The sequence below is a fragment of the Rhinichthys klamathensis genome, unplaced genomic scaffold, assembly GCF_029890125.1.
Source record: "Rhinichthys klamathensis goyatoka isolate OS25496 unplaced genomic scaffold, OSU_Roscu_1.1 h1tg000467l_1, whole genome shotgun sequence".
NCBI lineage: Eukaryota > Metazoa > Chordata > Actinopteri > Cypriniformes > Leuciscidae > Rhinichthys > Rhinichthys klamathensis.
In genome coordinates this window covers 199,175-215,947 of record NW_026606956.1, presented here as the reverse complement: position 1 = coordinate 215,947, position 16,773 = coordinate 199,175, and the positions used below count along the sequence as shown (strand labels likewise).

General features: G+C 40.3%; 1 protein-coding gene and 1 long non-coding RNA gene across 2 annotated transcripts in view; one reads left to right on the top strand and one right to left on the bottom strand.

Annotated features, from left to right (window-relative positions):
• nek7 (NIMA-related kinase 7) overlaps window positions 1-16,773 on the bottom strand; it is a 75,028-nt gene that overhangs the window by 46,714 nt on the left and 11,541 nt on the right. The window contains exon 2 of the mRNA XM_056236845.1: window positions 4,775-4,854. Coding sequence (XP_056092820.1) covers window positions 4,775-4,828 — 54 coding nt within the window. The 5' untranslated portion in view covers window positions 4,829-4,854. The remainder of the gene's footprint in view (window positions 1-4,774; window positions 4,855-16,773) is intronic.
• Window positions 2,979-3,594, top strand: LOC130071977 (uncharacterized). The gene is made up of 2 exons (XR_008804059.1): window positions 2,979-3,317; window positions 3,486-3,594. It is a non-coding gene; the product is annotated as an uncharacterized LOC130071977 (long non-coding RNA).

Below are 16,773 nucleotides of genomic sequence, written 5' to 3'. Positions count from 1 at the left end.
AATAGAATTATCTGACAAAAGAATTCGAATTCTATGAGAATAGACCAATTTCGAGCCGACGTCACAGTTACGTCACGTCACGGCGCTAACTGGAGGCAAAACAAAGGGAAAACTGGAGGCGGCCAATACAAACCAGCACAGATTCGGCTACATAATAAGGAGCTTAAATTATTATTATTATTAAATGTCATCTTGTTGTGTTGTTGGGTGCAAGAATCGATGCAAAATGAATATGCTGTATCTAGTATTTTTATTTCTAGAAAATATTCACATCATAAAAATGGCACCTTTACATCTTTACATTGTCGTCTTCTTGGCGCTGGCTAGGCAGAACTGCGGATCGTACCACACAAGTCTTGTACATGACCATTCAGCACATAGTTATAGGCATCTAAAGATGTATATGCCCTCAGTTTCTTTTTTCGCTCTGTTTCTCTATCAGGTAACGTTAGGTGTAGAAGTCAGGTCACTCAACCGGAGGTAGCGTTAATGTTAATCCTGTCAGATCGTCCATCCATTGACAGCATGTACAGTACGGGTCAGCCAATCTGGTTCCGTCCGTTAAAATTAACTTTTGCAAATAACAATCGCGGTCCTGGACAGAGAGTGACCTTGCACGTTAAGATAAAATCGGATTTTCTCCAGTCATTGTTAAAAAACAAGCCAACAAAACTTGCAAACTAAGGTTAGGGAAGCGGTCAGAGGGATCGTTCTGCCTCCACCTAAGCTCCGCCCACAAAAAAACTGCACCATGTTTACTAACTGAAAAGGGGTCTATAGGGAAGATCAGGGAAGTCCTATAGTAGCATTGATAATAAATATAATGCTATCGTGCATTGGTGTGGATACTAAAATAGTTATTCTTGGTGTGAATGGGCCTTTAGATCCATCGTTTCGGTTAAATAAATAAAAAAGGTCAGAGGAGACGGAAGATGAAGCAAAGCATGCTGGGTAAATGACTCAAAGGGACAACACATCATAGGAGCAACAGCAAACGATGGAGGGTTGGCCACTGGTGACATGAATGTAAAAAGAGAAATGCAGACATGCAGCCGCATGACAGGGGATGCGAGATAGGAGGAGGAGGAGAATGACGGAGGACGGGGCGGCAGCAGCGTGGAGACTAGGTGTGAGCTGACAGCACAACACTGCCAGCGGCTGCCAAGGAAAGGACAACCGAAGCGCTGAAGAGGTGGTGCAGTAGCAGTGGTGGTGGTAGTGTTGGTTGGTTGGTGGGTGCTGGAGGGGGGGGATCTTCGTGGTGGGGGGAACAAGGCAGGAGATCCTGTTCGCATCCTTTTCATCAACGTCTCTCTCCAGGCCCGGCCCATGCAATATTTATACCTCCTTCGCCCTGCTCCTCTTCAATCTGCTCCAGTATTTAAAGCCCTTGCTTTACAAGGGGATTTTGCTTCGTCGAAAAATCCGCCGTGACGATTAAAATCGGATCTGAAGATCTCGCCCTCCCACTCGCTCTGAGAGCAAATGCGCCATCAAATATGCACGCCTTACCGACTTATCCGGCATCTCCTATGCATATCCATCAAACCTTGGGGACTTTAAGATATGCTATCATATGCGTGATTGCATTCACAATTCAGCATTTTCGCTTGCTTTTTTTCCAAGGGAATACGAGCTGAACTTGAACGCTTGTTGCGATTCTTGTAAAAGTCATTCTCTTAAGCTGTCACGGTGTAATCCGTAGCCAGACTTACCTTGAGTGTTGCCTTCAAATTAATGCCAAATGTCTCATATGTTTATTGATGACAGCGGGCTTTCAGTTTTCATCCTCAGCTGTCCTCGACAATATTTTGTAAAATAAGACCAATCACTATGACCGGTCAAGGAAGTTTGAGCGATATTGGATTTTGTGCAATAACTATGGTTAAAAAAAAGCTGAATTTCACTTTTTATCGGCCAATGCGTTTTTAAATAAGTATGTTTGAGAGAGTATAGGAGCCTAGAAGGTATGAAATCCCAGAAGCAGCTTGCAACCAAAATTCCCCAAAATAACCAAGAACCAGTTTTTATAAACATTGTCATTTAATACATTTCAGACTCCTGTAGTCTCTATATCTGGGCTGAACCATCACAAAAAATAAATTTATACACATTCAACATTTTAAAACCTTTTGGATTCAGCTTTTCCCTTACATTACCTATTGGTATCCATAAAATTCAATATATGTCGACTGGCAGACTTATAGATATATAAATCAAAGTATACAAGATATTTAATGTTAGTTTAAACAGAACTCTTATTGTAAGTCTAGCCATTGATTATTCAATGAAAGGTTAAAAAGAAGAATGTCTTAATTTTTTAATTAAGAGGGACTTTTAACAATAACAAGCTTGGAAAAACACAGGACTACTTTTTTGAAATTCTCTCCAGATAAGGGAAACCCAAAATACATTGTCAATCATTTACAACTTACTACAGTATAAACAAGAATGAGCAGTAACTTACCAACAGTAATATTTCAATACCGTTTTGTTTTCCTTTATTAACATCTGATATTAATAATTACGCAATACTAAAAAATAGCCTGACGTTGTCATACTCAGATTCTAGTCAGAATGCGAGTCTGATACTGCTCCATTGGGCTGTGATTATGGGGCGTGTTTCAACCGAACCAGGAAAAAAAATGCCTCTGCACTCAATTGGATTCGACCGAATCCCGTAAGAAGGATGGCAAAAACATCTTTCCGATCGACAAATGCCTTGATCGCGGTTCTCTGTTCCTCTTTTAAAATGAATGCGCTGTCTAGATCTTCTATAACAGACGCGATGGCTGAATCTACACATCTAAATTCTCCAGCGGCAGCCGTTCTTTGTCGTAAACGAATTCAACCCAAGCGCTCTTTGGTAGGGGTGTAAATATTAATCGATTCGTATCGGTCCAATCGATTATACAGCTGACGATTCGATGCGTCCGCAAGAGTATCGATTAATGTGTTTATTTTGCCGCCTGTCTGTTCGCCTGTCTATTTTCAGCATCAGCTCCGACATATGCGTACAACCTATTCCTAAGCTGTGAGTGGCGCTAACCTCATTATTGTCTTCTACTTCACACGCGTTACTTACGTTTCACAGTCTATCTATGTTCACACATTGTTGAGTCTGACTTTCAAGAGCGATGGAACCGTCAGAGCGAGCTGGCAATGAAAGTGAAATGTTACACACTCCAGTCGGCGTCAAGTCATGGGTGTGGAAGTATTTTGGCTTCAGGAAAACAGATGGAGCAGTGGTAAGAGATATTTCCGTTTGCAAAGAAGACTGCTATAGTGTAACATACACATTATGTGAATAGAATACTGTGGCGAGCAGGCCTAGGGACGTGAGAGAACGGCGCAAGGCTGGTGGTGTGAGTGTTAATGAACATCACCTGTGAGACGCACTGGTCTCGCATCTCTCACGGAGGAGTGGAAGCATAAAAAGAGGAGCGACGACGCTGAAGATCGAGAGACCGGTGCGTCTCTCACAGGTGACATTCATTAACACTCAAGCCACCGGCCTCGCGCCATTCTCTCACGTCGGCCGCGTCCTGCTCGCCACAAATGCTGTTTCTGTATTCTCAATAAAAGGCTAATTATTATTATTTTATTTTTATTTTTTTGAAACTTAATAGATATCATGTAAACATATCTAGTATTGAATCGTATCGAATCGTATCGCGGGAAATTCTGAAGTATCGAAAATAATCGAATCGTTGGCTTAAGAAATCGGTCTCGAATCGTCATTAAGGCTCCGATTTACACCCCTACTCTTTGGTGACGTGGATGATTACGTTACTGTTGATCAGCTGTCCATCATCGTATAAAGCCTGCCCTGACAATTTGATTGGTCCGAACAGCTTTGGTTCGGGCATACTTGCTTTACAACGGATCAAGTCCAGACCGAACTTCCCATCCTCAAATGTTGTGGGCGGGGCTAAGTTCAGCTGGCATCCAGGCTAACTAAAAATATTAGTCCATAAACAATAATGATGTAAGAATTCACAAGATGAAGATGTTTTTACATTGACCAAATGACCAAAAACGGAATGTCTGTGACGAGGCACATTTTACTTATAAAACTTCTAATCTAATCTTAATCTTCTAAATATCCAGTTAGTGAGGATAAAAAAGTTTAATGACTGATTTACATGCACAAGAAAGATACTACCCATGTAAAAATAAATAAATAAATGAGGGGTGATATCTGATGTTCAGAAAGCTTGTATTGGCAGTCAATAAGCGAACAAACATTAAGACAACAATAATGGTGTCAGATGATTGGAGGAAATTAGTCTGGGCGTGTAAAAAAGTACGTACGACAAAAAAGAGATTAAGAGAAGAGAACGAGGAAGAGAGAGAGAGAGAGCAAAAGACTGCTAAAAGCAGCAGATTTCCAACACCTCTGTCTCTGGCACTGGAAACACATGATGGCTCCTGTGTGCAGGAAACGTTGCTTGTGCAGAGAGCAGAATCTCATTATCACCTCTCACCCAGCACAGCAGAGAGACAGCCGGAGCAGACCGCCGCCTGTCTCTCTGCGGGTGGATTGACAGACACGGGGAGATTTGAAGGGGGCAGATGTGGATGTGGAAGAGGGCGACAGGCTCGTGCTACATGCTGCTAAGCAAGCAGGTGTTGAGTCAGGATGGTAGACGCCGAAAAAAAAGAAAGAAAAAAAAACCTCAAGTGGCTTTGTAGAACCGCTATATAATGAGATTACAAAAGAAAGTTTGGCTAGACTGAATGTGTGTTTGTGTTTATGTGTGAGAACACAAACCTGTGGCTGAAACACTGGCACCGGTGGCTGCTGGCCTTGTGATTGGGCGTCCATCGTGACAGCAGCAGTCCCTTACACCCCTGTGAAAGAAACAATCAAACTAAATAAGATGCATCAACCATTCCGGCACGGCTACAGGAACAAACCCTCCCTCCGTGTAATAATCTCCAGTGAAGGTGGACGTGCAAATCTGGTAATAGAATTAGGGTCCGGAGAAGTGCTCCTGACAATCACGAGCTTGCACGGGAACGGCTGGCCTGCGTCACCTCGCACGAGGAACCCGATCCGATGAGAACACAACACCCATTGTGTTAATGAGAAATGTCAAAGAGCCACGCTACTGGAAACCCTTCAAACTGACTTGCAAATATCAATTGTTAAATCAAATGTTAAAACTTGAAGCCCATTCGTGGAGTGCCAGAGGAAATTATTGCAAAAAAAAAGATGCAAAAATATTCTTTGAATGGGTGTAACCAAATACAGTGGTCACAATACTATAGACCCACAATTACAGTTTAAAACGAGAATATGTACTAGGTACAGGACCAGGTCAACCACTAAAACTCAATATTATTATCAGTTACATGATCTCTAAATCCCTCAATTAGTATACCGATAAATAATAATATGACTTATTCTGTATTCTTCTGAAATCATAATTTCCAGTAGATTAAGTGGAGCTTGGTGTTTTTGCATAGGGAACACACGAGTAATCAAATAACCACATTAAAAAAGATCTAAATGATTAAATCACAGACAAAATGTTGTAATTATTTGAAATTTAAACTAAATTATCCAAATAAGTCAACTTTACTGAAGCGCAAGTAAGACACAATATACATTTGGCCATGCCATTGGATTCCATCGTTGGGCCATTTAAAAAAATGTTTTACATTACAAAACCAAAATATATATGGTTTTAAATTCTTCTTTTTTACATTTTGTTTAGAGTTAAAACCCCAAGTCTTTATTTTGGTGTGAAAACTGAAGGTAGACCTTCAAATTGCGAGCGTAAAAATGTAGTTAACCTTGTCCACTTATCTTTTTTTCAACTCACATTATAAGCAGACCACACCGTGACCCACACTTGATGCACATTCAGAGATGAATTGTTTAACCTTAATTATGACATTTACCGATAACTGTTTCCATGTAGTTAAAACCAGCTCGCTAGGGTTATCACTGTAAAGCTGCAACAATGTGTATTGTGTAAAGCGCTAACTAACAGCAATTTGTTTTCAAATATTTTGGTGGTCTAAGTAGTGCAAAATGCGTAACTTAAATTTTGGAATAAATTTAATTTTAATTCAGAAACCGTGGCGTGTACATTTTATTTGGAATCATTAAATCCTGATGTCATCCTGATCTCTAGATATCCGTTTTAGGACATTATTAAAAACAACAACATACAGGTTAACCACAAATGTCAACCCAAAGATTCCTTCATTATTTTTAGACACAAAAACCAAACCTTCAATAACGCCCGCCCATAAAGAACCTACTATCTGCTTGTTGAGTCTACTGCTCCTTGAAAGCCTACAGAGACATTAATGTGGGCACAATAAAGCGTATGTGCAAGCAAGAAACAGTGAAGACGAGTTGTCTTTGCAGAGCCGACGATGAGAAGGAATAAATTAGGCCTGAGCTCTCGTCGGTGACAGAGAGCAAATACAAAAGATGGCTGCGCGCGTTTCTTTACATCAAGCCGGGAGATGGGCCTGTGCGTGCAGCAGCCATCAAAATTTTTAATGATTGCTCGGTTGTCACTTCACTGCGGCGTGCAGCTCGGGTGAGCTCGCCGTGTCCTCACTGTACTGAAGGAATATGAGCGAGGGGTTACACAAAAAAAAGGAAACACTCCTTTCATAGAAAGGCCATTTACATGTCGCTCACCGCGGTGAACGTCCGTCTCCGCGCGTTGTCAGGGCTGAGTGGATCGAGGAGCTCGAGCCAATTAAAATACCTCATGCCGGTGAACGGAGAAATGGAGCTGAAGCTGTCACCATGGCAAAATAAAATCAGCCTGGTTTGTTGAAGGTTAATAACACTAATTAAGCACCAACCCCGCGTCTGAGATTTGAGTGGCAGTGCGAGCAGGACAGGGTTTGTTGCCACCGAAGATTTGTTTCTGTTAGCCATTTTTGCAGTTTAGCTAAATTTGTCTCCACATTAAGGATTGTAGGAACTGCTTGCGTGACGCATTTTCTCTGGGGAAGAAACTAGTCGTTAAAGCCACACATTTAAACAGCCTCTCTACGAGTATGTAATTAGTATTGGAAGAGTACGTTTTTAAATTAATGAAACACACCCGAGCTCCCAAAAAAGGGTACTTATGTACACTCGTGAATAATTCTGGACACTAATTAGCAGTTTGAGACAGTCGTCAATGGACGCTCCTGTTGGCAATGTATTATCTTCCTATTATGAATTTATTTATTTATTTACTATTTTACGCAATTGCATTGATCAGAATGACAAATCAAACTGCAATCACACAGGCGACTTTTAAAGTGAACATGAAATGCTGTAAGTAAGTAAGTAAGTAAGTAAGTAAGTAAGTAAGGAAGGAAGGAAGGAAGGAAGGAAGGAAGGAAGGAAGGAAGGAAGGAAGGAAGGAAGGAAGGAAGGAAGGAAGGAAGGAAGGAAGGAAGGAAGGTGGGTGGATGGATGGATGATGGAAGGATGGATGGAAAGATGGAAGGATGTATGGATGGAAGGAAGGAAGGAAGGAAGGAAGGAAGGAAGGAAGGAAGGAAGGAAGGAAGGAAGGAAGGAAGGAAGGAAGGAAGGAAGGAAGGAAGGAAGGAAGGAAGGAAGGAAGGAAGGAAGGAAGGAAGGAAGGAAGGAAGGAAGGAAGGAAGGAAGGAAGGAAGGAAGGAAGGAAGGAAGGAAGGAAGGAAGGATGGATGGATGGATGGATGGATGGATGGATGGATGGATGGATGGATGGATGGATGGATGGATGGATGGATGGATGGATGGATGGATGGATGGATGGATGGATGGATGGATGGATGGATGGATGGATGGATGGATGGATGGAAGGTAGGGGTGGGAGAAAAAAAATCGATCCATCGATGCATCGCGATTCTCTCTCCAACGATTCTGGATCGATTCTGAGAATTACAGAATCGATTCTGAGCTTAGTTTTTAACCAGATGTGCGATGACGTTTAGTTTGGTTTAGAAACACCCGTTTTCTGCTTGATTCCAATTCCTCACACACATACACCACTCGAACCTTACGTAAAATAATCTTTCATAAAGTTCGGAAAGGTTGAAGCGAATTACAAGGACATTCACAGGCTTCATTGCACACGCTGTGAGAGACACGCGCTTTCTTTGATGTTACACTTGAAGTGTGCTGTCTCGCCCGTCGGTATTTTCCTTACAAATGCTCTAGGAAAGTCATCATTTATGTGGTTTGGAATGCAGTGGACTTATATATTTAAAATATGAACCTCACTAACAGAAGGCTGGTTTCAATTTCAAATGCTGACGCGCGCTTTGTTTGTGAGACTGCTCACGCTGCCGCGCATGCGGCTGTGCGACTCCGTGTAGTGGTTTAATGTACTTGTGCAAAATTAACGTAAACACAGCCAGTTATGTCTTAAGGGATTAAACGGACAGGACACACCGCATTACTTCTTTTATTTCAAAAGAGATGCGTGCGTGAATGCAGCTTTTAATAGATCTACCGCAGTCTATGATGTCATAGTAAAAAACAACAGTAAAGATGAAGAAAAATGACTCACAGTTCTTGAATGGAAAACGTTCAGATAATCTATAGGCAACTGAAAGCTCTTTTTGTTTATTATTTGTTATAGGCCTATTAGTTTAAATTTCTTAACATACAACTGTTTTAATAAAAAAAATATTAATTTGTAATTATTTTTTAAAAAGTACTTAATTACTTATGTAAACTAAGAATCGAAAACTTTAAGTAGATAAAGAATCGTTCTGGAATCGGATCGTGACCCCCAGAATCGGAATCGGATCGGATCGTGAGGTGACCAAAGATTCCCACCCCTAATGGAAGGATGGATGGAAGGAAGGATGGATGGAAGGAAGGATGGATGGAAGGATGTTACATGGCCTATAATCCCCTCTGCAGGTGTATATAATTTTGCCCCTTTGGTACAGAGTCTGTTGCTCTCATTGTTGGTTAGCTTTACTTCAGTTTCAAGCAGTTCAGATTGAGGATGGCAGCATAGCTTCTCTGATTGACCTATTCCGTGTCAAAATGACTTCAGGGCATCAGCGGTTTCCATCCGCAGCCCTTTGCCAACACCCTCATTAACAGAATCAATTAAAAATGCCACATGATATCAGCACAAAAGCACCCAAACAAGAATGATTACAGCAGTCGCATGCTCTGGAGATGACTGTATATACACGCACGCAACACATTTCGACAACACCCAACTGTCTAGAGAAACATTCATCTGTGCTTTTTCCACTGGCTATTTATGGTGTCCACATGGTTTACAGCTGCATTGCTTGTAAAATTAACATACTGAAAAGAGGCCGCGGCAACAACTAAGAAGCTATACATAGCTTAGCATCACAAAAAGGGCCATCACGTGCCATGATGACAGCAATCTACTTGAAATAGAGGCCTGGGAGCTGACTAACAACGCAAGCGGCAGTTTTGCTGCATAATTGCATAGAAAGACTTCACATTTTGATCCGTTTCTTCACTCATTATTGAATGCCAAATTTTTCTTATATCTAACATAAAAAAAGATACAGTAGTTAGAGCTGTGGTTTGGTGGTTAGAGGTTCTACACATGGAGACATGGTGCTAGAAATTTAAGTTTGAATCCAACATTGACTACGTTTACATGTGCACCAATAATGTGATTATTTCCAATAATCAGAGTAAGGACTTATCGCATTAAGAAATCGTCGGGCCAATCAAATTGCTAGGGCGGGTTTTATACGATGATGGACAGATGATCTGCAGTTACGTAATCATCATGTTATCAAAGAGCGCTTAATTGGGTTGAACTGGTTTCCCTCAAAGATGACTGCAGCTGGAGAACTGAGATGTATATTTAGCTATCGCGTCTGTTGTAAAAGAAATCGACAGCGCATTAATTTTAAAAGACGAACAGAGAACTGCAATCAAGGCATTTGTCGATCGGAAAGATGTGTTTGCCGTCCTTCCCACGGGATTCGGCAAAAGTTTAATTTATCAGCTGGCTCCGATGATCGCTAAGAAGATGGGACGCAATGAAAACCCTGTGGTCGTTGTGGTTTCTCCTTTGGTCGCACACTCGCACTCATGGAGGACCAAGTAAAACAAGCAACACTCATTATTTTACTACTTCATCCAGCTTGCCTGCAGTTGAGTTCTGTTGACAACTATGCGTAGCTCAACAACGTCACTTACTGTGTTGCTCTGATTGGTTGTAGGTCTATCCAATTGAATGCAGAGGTTTTTTTTTTCCTGGTTCTGTTAAGACACGCCTCATAATCAAAGCCCTATGGAGCAGTATCAGACTCATATTCTGACTAGAATATGAGTATGACGAAGTCAGGCTAGTTATTTTTACCACCATTATACAAATGAACAAGTAAGATACATTAGGCATGTTACCGGCCACTGTTTTAATCAACTTACATTCAATGCAAAACCCATTTCTATGGACGTATTGGAAGGTTATTCGCAATGCTGTTGTAACTGGGTTTGCCAACACTGCATTGCTTTCTTTGCGTATCTCTGGATGAAGATATGGAGTAGAGACTGCACAGTGAGTTGTGTTGACAAAGTTTAGCAATTTGGAGTGGAGGGAAAACTCCAGAAAAATTTCACGGAGTTCATTCATTAAGTTGTGTGAACAACACACGTCATCCGTGTAACGTCCGAGCACATGCACACTTTGGTCAGAGCGGTAATAATGTGAGTAAGGCGTTAAAATGCCTGTTTATTGAGATTAAAATCGGCGTACGCCATTTAGTTTAATGTGAGTATGGTTACTAAAATTATGAGTTCATTCGCTTTAGTTTGATCAAAGTATTGCGTTTACATGAGGTAAAGTTATTCGCAATATTACCAAAATCCAATTATAAATTGCATTAAATTTTGAAAAATTTAATTTACAGTATAATGCAGAATGTCACTGAATTTGGCCAATTTTGGATGAATAAATCGGTTGTACTCTTAATCATGTGGACAAGTGTCTGTGAATATTAAATTTCAATTAGTGCTGCCACTAACGACTAATTTTCTAACGACTAATCTTTCGACTAATTTTTCGATTAGTCGACTAATCTAAACGACTAATTAAAAAAAAATCAAGTGTTTATTTCGTTGTGTCCATTTTATTTTGAACTCAACTGAAGGACCAAAACATAAAATGTCACCTGTTCAAAAACATTATGTATTAACAATCTAAGCATTAAGTATCTGCATTTCCATTAGGCTATACCATATTGGTCAGAGTCCTAATCTAATCCTCTAATAACAAACATGTATGTATTACTTAAATTAGCTCTTTGTTCTGCCTTAAAAAATGTACAGCAAGCTAATAATGATTAATTTATGTACATTTCTGAAAAGCATAACTGATAACATCACTCTGAATAGTAAAGTAGATGCAATGCATTTTCTGTGAAAAGCGCTATACAAATAAATTGGAATTGAATTGAAAGAGTCTGTCTAGCCCACTATGAGTCGCGCTGAAAGCAGGCAGGCACGCAGTTATGTAGCTCGCGTTTACACCTGCGTGCATGGCGGGCCCGTGCCGCGGTTCGCGTGAATGTGAAAGCAACACGGACTCGGGAGCGCTTGTTCAGGAAGTTAAGTAACCTGCCCATGCGTTTTAGCTGATTATGATGCATTTAGTTAAATAAAACACATGTAAGGGATGATAGTGTTGATGATTTACCTTGGATACACGAGAGTTGAGTCTGCAGTGTATTCGCGCATTGCGCGTGCAATCAGGGCAACACATTTGGAAATCCACTGTCTCCTCAAAAGAGTCCGTTTAAAAAACACAATATATTGACCCGCGTTCTGTTTTCTATCATGCGCCGTGCACGTTTGCGATGGCATAAGATGCACGCAAACTCAACAGGGTTCGATAGAATTGAGTGTGAAACCAGACCAACGCTGCGGGGGGCGCCAGGAACAATCGCGCTCGCGCTCGGACCGCAGCAAACGAGCCCACTGTGAAAGCTCCGTCACCTGCCTCCGCAATTTTTCATATCAAAGCAGTGAAGGCGGGCGGGAACGTGAAGGAAAATGATAGCAGATAAACCAGCAGGGCGCGCACGGCGCACAGACTGGTGTGTGGAGGTGAATTACAGTGAGCCGTTTGTGACGGGAGACCAAAAATAAATAGCGGTCAATAGTAAAACGACACGTCGACTAAAAAAATTGCCGTCGACTAATTTGCATGGTCGATTACGTCGACTAAGTCGACTAATCGCGGCAGCACTAATTTCAATATGAAGTCTGGATGTTCCTGCATGTCTTTGTGTGAATGAGCAGCGTACTTTCGTCTCCTGCACAAGGCTCACGAGAAAGTTTAGTTGAACTGAAGTTTTGACAGAAATATATTACAATTTTACATAAAAATGCAATCCCTTTCATAATTTCCAAATTGTTCAAAGAAAATTCAACAAAAAGGTCAAAAATAAAATTATAGATTTTATCTACACATTTTGCACATTTACATTATTCATTTTTACATTTATGAGCAAGCAACATGAAATATGTTACTTAATATCAGTTAACTTTTCTAACCCCTATAAATGCTAAAAGAGAACAAGCTAGAAGTCTTTATTGTGCATGGGTGTCCATCATGGATCAATGCAGCCTTTAGTTATGTGGAAATTATGAGTAATTGGCAATTTTACAAGGCATCAACTCCTGGGGGTTGCAGTGATTTCATATCATATTTCCAATAACTGTGCATGGACTGTATACTACTACTTTCTTTGAAGCAGGTAAAGTTAATCAAAGAATAGATTCACCCAGTGTTCCCATGTCCAGAATAATAAAAGTGGACATAACTGAACCCATTGGTAGCATAGCAAGCACAACAGGGCAACTTAAGTGATCATGTGATGGCAGGCTGCCCTATATGTCCTTTATTCCCTGTTTCTTGGCTACTTTTCCATGCATGAAAAAGAAAGAAATAACAAGAAAGGGTTGGATCAAAGAGTCTGGATGATAACTGGTTCTGGACCTAAATTAGCCTTTCCTCACAGGTGTTCACGCAGACCAGATCATACGCAGATGAATTCAAAAGTGCATGAAGGAAAGGAAAGCCAACAGTAGAAGAGCATGGTATGAACAGCACATGAAAGGCCGCTTTGAGCCTGTGAATACAGTAAAAGCAGTGGCCATGATTATAAAAATCCTTTTTATGACAGTGAGGCTGATCATTAATGATGGAATAGTTGGAAATTAAAAAGGACCGACATTTGCACATTTATTTTAATCAGTGCCGAAAAGAAACATGAGCATAGAAGTACAAGTCGCCACGGAGAAGCTCAAGACATGTTTGAAGTTTCAGAATATGGTCCTGGTGATTATGCAGCTATTTAACGATGCCATTTATGAATTTTAACTTGTCAAAGAGCACTTTTGATCTACTATCTGACTAACTGGACAATTAAGATATTTAACACGGTTCAATTAAAGAATAATGTTAATGATACACACACACACATATACACTGCTATTGACTAAAGAACTTTTGTATCTTTCATAAGGATTCATCTATATTTAATTCATAATTTATGGAGCGCAGACTGTTAGACGGGTAGGAAGGGCACAGGTAAATATGACATTTATTATGGGTTTATGTGAGGATTGTTTGAAGTTCACTTACGGTAAATTAAAAGTTGTTATATTTTAAGCCAAATAAATGTTAAAAAATGTATAGCTTTGGCTATAATTAGTGTTTAAAATTGTGGATAAAATCATTTTCATGAGACATCAGTAGCTGTATTAGTATCGGTGATACTGGCCTTCATTCATAAAAGATGCCATTAAACAAGTATTTAAAATATACTGTCTTTAAGTTGTCTCTATATTAATTTGGAGATTAACTGTGAAATTATAACATAGTAAAATATATTAAAAACATAATGTAAATCATTTTAATTGCAGAAAAAATGTGCGATTAATCTAGTTAATTTTTTTAATCGATTGACAGCACTAATATATATTATATATATATATATATATATATATATATATTAGTGATCGACCGATATATCGGCCAGCCGATATATCGGGCCGATATTTGCGGTTTTTACGTGTATCGGAATCGGCCGATACGCGGCTGCTGCGTTCGCCAATAGTTTTTTCCCGGCATTATTTATAGACAGGCGTCCACAGGCAGCTCTGTGCTGCTGGAGACGCTGCAGTTCACGTGCAGACCCTGCACTGCCCCTCCCCCACTAGCAGAGTGCAACCTGCGCTTCAAGATAACGGTAACTTTTAAACTTTCAAAGCATCTTTTAACTGTTTGACTGCTGAAATATTGTCAAACACTTTGAAAATGGAAACACGTTGCTCTATAACTGTTATGTGGTTGCAACTATATAGCTAAGCAAGTTTGTGGGTCCAAATGGAAAACGCGAATGACTCGTCTATAAAACTGCTTGCTTGCCATTGTATTTAGGGAGCTGCAAATAGCTGTAGGCTATCCGTTCAGTATGCATTAGGGCTGTCAATGAATATTCTAAATACGAATATATATTCGAATAGTTTAAAAAAACTGAATTTTGAAGGTGAAAATTAATATTCGAATGTGGAAAAACACGCCCGCGGTAGCAGACTAACGTTACCACAGCACAGCTCGCTCGGAGCGCTCAGTGTCGGTTCTATGTACTGTGAAACTTCAATTAATGTATTTGTTTCAATCACTGAATGAAGCCTGCTATATACCTTAAATTGCTTGCACAAAACTCTTGATCAGCACTCAACATTTGTTTGTTGTTGTTCATTTAAACCGGTATGCGCGGAGAGCGTGAGGGTGAGTGCGAGAGAGAGAGAGAGTGCGCCTGCGAGTCCGGGCGAGCCAGAGTGAGCTCTGCGGTCTTGGCCATTAGTTGATTTACTCGGTTTTTTTTGTAGTAATATGTTGTCAAATATGTTTAAACTCAAATAAGCTACTTAATACTAGTAGTTATGTCTCTTTGTATTAATTTGTCCTGTTATTGACGTAATGCGCGTCATTGACCAAATGCACGACGATATGTTCAAATATGTTTTTTAGAGGGAATATACAAACGCCATTTGAGCAATTTTGACAGCCCTAGTATGCGTACGGTAGCTGTTACGAACACTGGTCATAGGATTAAGTAATACCAACGTTGTTCCGTGCTTTTTGTGGGAGATTTATTCAGCGACCACCTGGCTGAGGTTTGGACTCGTGTGGTGTGTGTCTCCCTCGCCATCGCAGTGATATTAGAGACTAGACATGCTCATTTTATTTTATGTAGACAAATTTATACCATGGCAGTAAATAGTTTGTTACTTTTAAAATGAAGTACAGTGTGCACTTTATTATGCTGGTTGCTACTGTGTGCAATAGTGTAATTATTTTATTTATGCTTAAATATTTATTTTCAGCAGTGAACTTTTTTTTGTTCTACCTCATGTTTTTAATATTTGTTAAATATTGTTTATCTACTTGTTCTTGTTCTACCTCACATGTTTTTACTATTTGTTAAATATTGATTTTTTTACGTTAAATAAATGTTACTTTTATTAAATTGTGACCTGTAACATTTGTTAACATCTTGTAATTTTTATGATGTAAATTGAGGGAGCAAAATGTATCGGCTCCAAATATCGGCTCAAGAAAATCGGCAGCCCGTATCGGTCATCGGCTAAGGCTGATGGGAAAAAAATCGGTATCGGTATCGGCACTAAAAAATCCATATCGGTCGATCCCTAATATATATATATATATATACACACTCACCTAAAGGATTATTAGGAACACCTGTTGAATTTCTCATTAATGCAATTATCTAATCAACCAATCACATGGCAGTTGCTTCAATGCATTTAGGGGTGCGGTCCTGGTCAAGACAATCTCCTGAACTCCAAACTGAATGTCAGAATGGGAAAGAAAGGTGATTTAAGCAATTTTGAGCATGGCATGGTTGTTGGTGCCAGACGGGCCGGTCTGAGTATTTCACAATCTGCTCAGTTACTGGGATTTTCACGCACAACCATTTCTAGGGTTTACAAAGAATGGTGTGAAAAGGGAAAAACATCCAGTATGCGGCAGTCCTGTGGGCGAAAATGCCTTGTTGATGCTAGAGGTCAGAGGAGAATGGGCCGACTGATTCAAGCTGATAGAAGAGCAACTTTGACTGAAATAACTACTCGTTACAACCGAGGGTATGCAGCAAAGCATTTGTAAAGCCACAACACGCACAACCTTGAGGCGGATGGGCTACAACAGCAGAAGACCCCACCGGGTACCACTCATCTCCACTACAAATAGGAAAAAGAGGCTACAGTTTGCAAGAGCTCACCAAAATTGGACAGTTGAAGACTGGAAAAATGTTGCCTGGTCTGATGAGTCTCGATTTCTGTTGAGACATTCAGATGGTAGAGTCAGAATTTGGCATAAACAGAATGAGAACATGGATCCATCATGCCTTGTTACCACTGTGCAGGCTGGTGGTGGTGGTGTAATGGTGTGGGGGATGTTTTCTTGGCACACTTTAGGCCCCTTAGTGCCAATTGGGCATCGTTTAAATGCCACGGCCCACCTGAGCATTGTTTCTGACCATGTCCATCCCTTTATGGCCACCATGTACCCATCCTCTGATGGCTACTTCCAGCAGGATAATGCACCATGTCACAAAGCTCGAATCATTTCAAATTGGTTTCTTGAACATGACAATGAGTTCACTGTACTAAAATGGCCCCCACAGTCACCAGATCTCAACCCAATAGAGCATCTTTGGGATGTGGTGGAACGGGAGCTTCGTGCCCTGGATGTGCATCCCACAAAT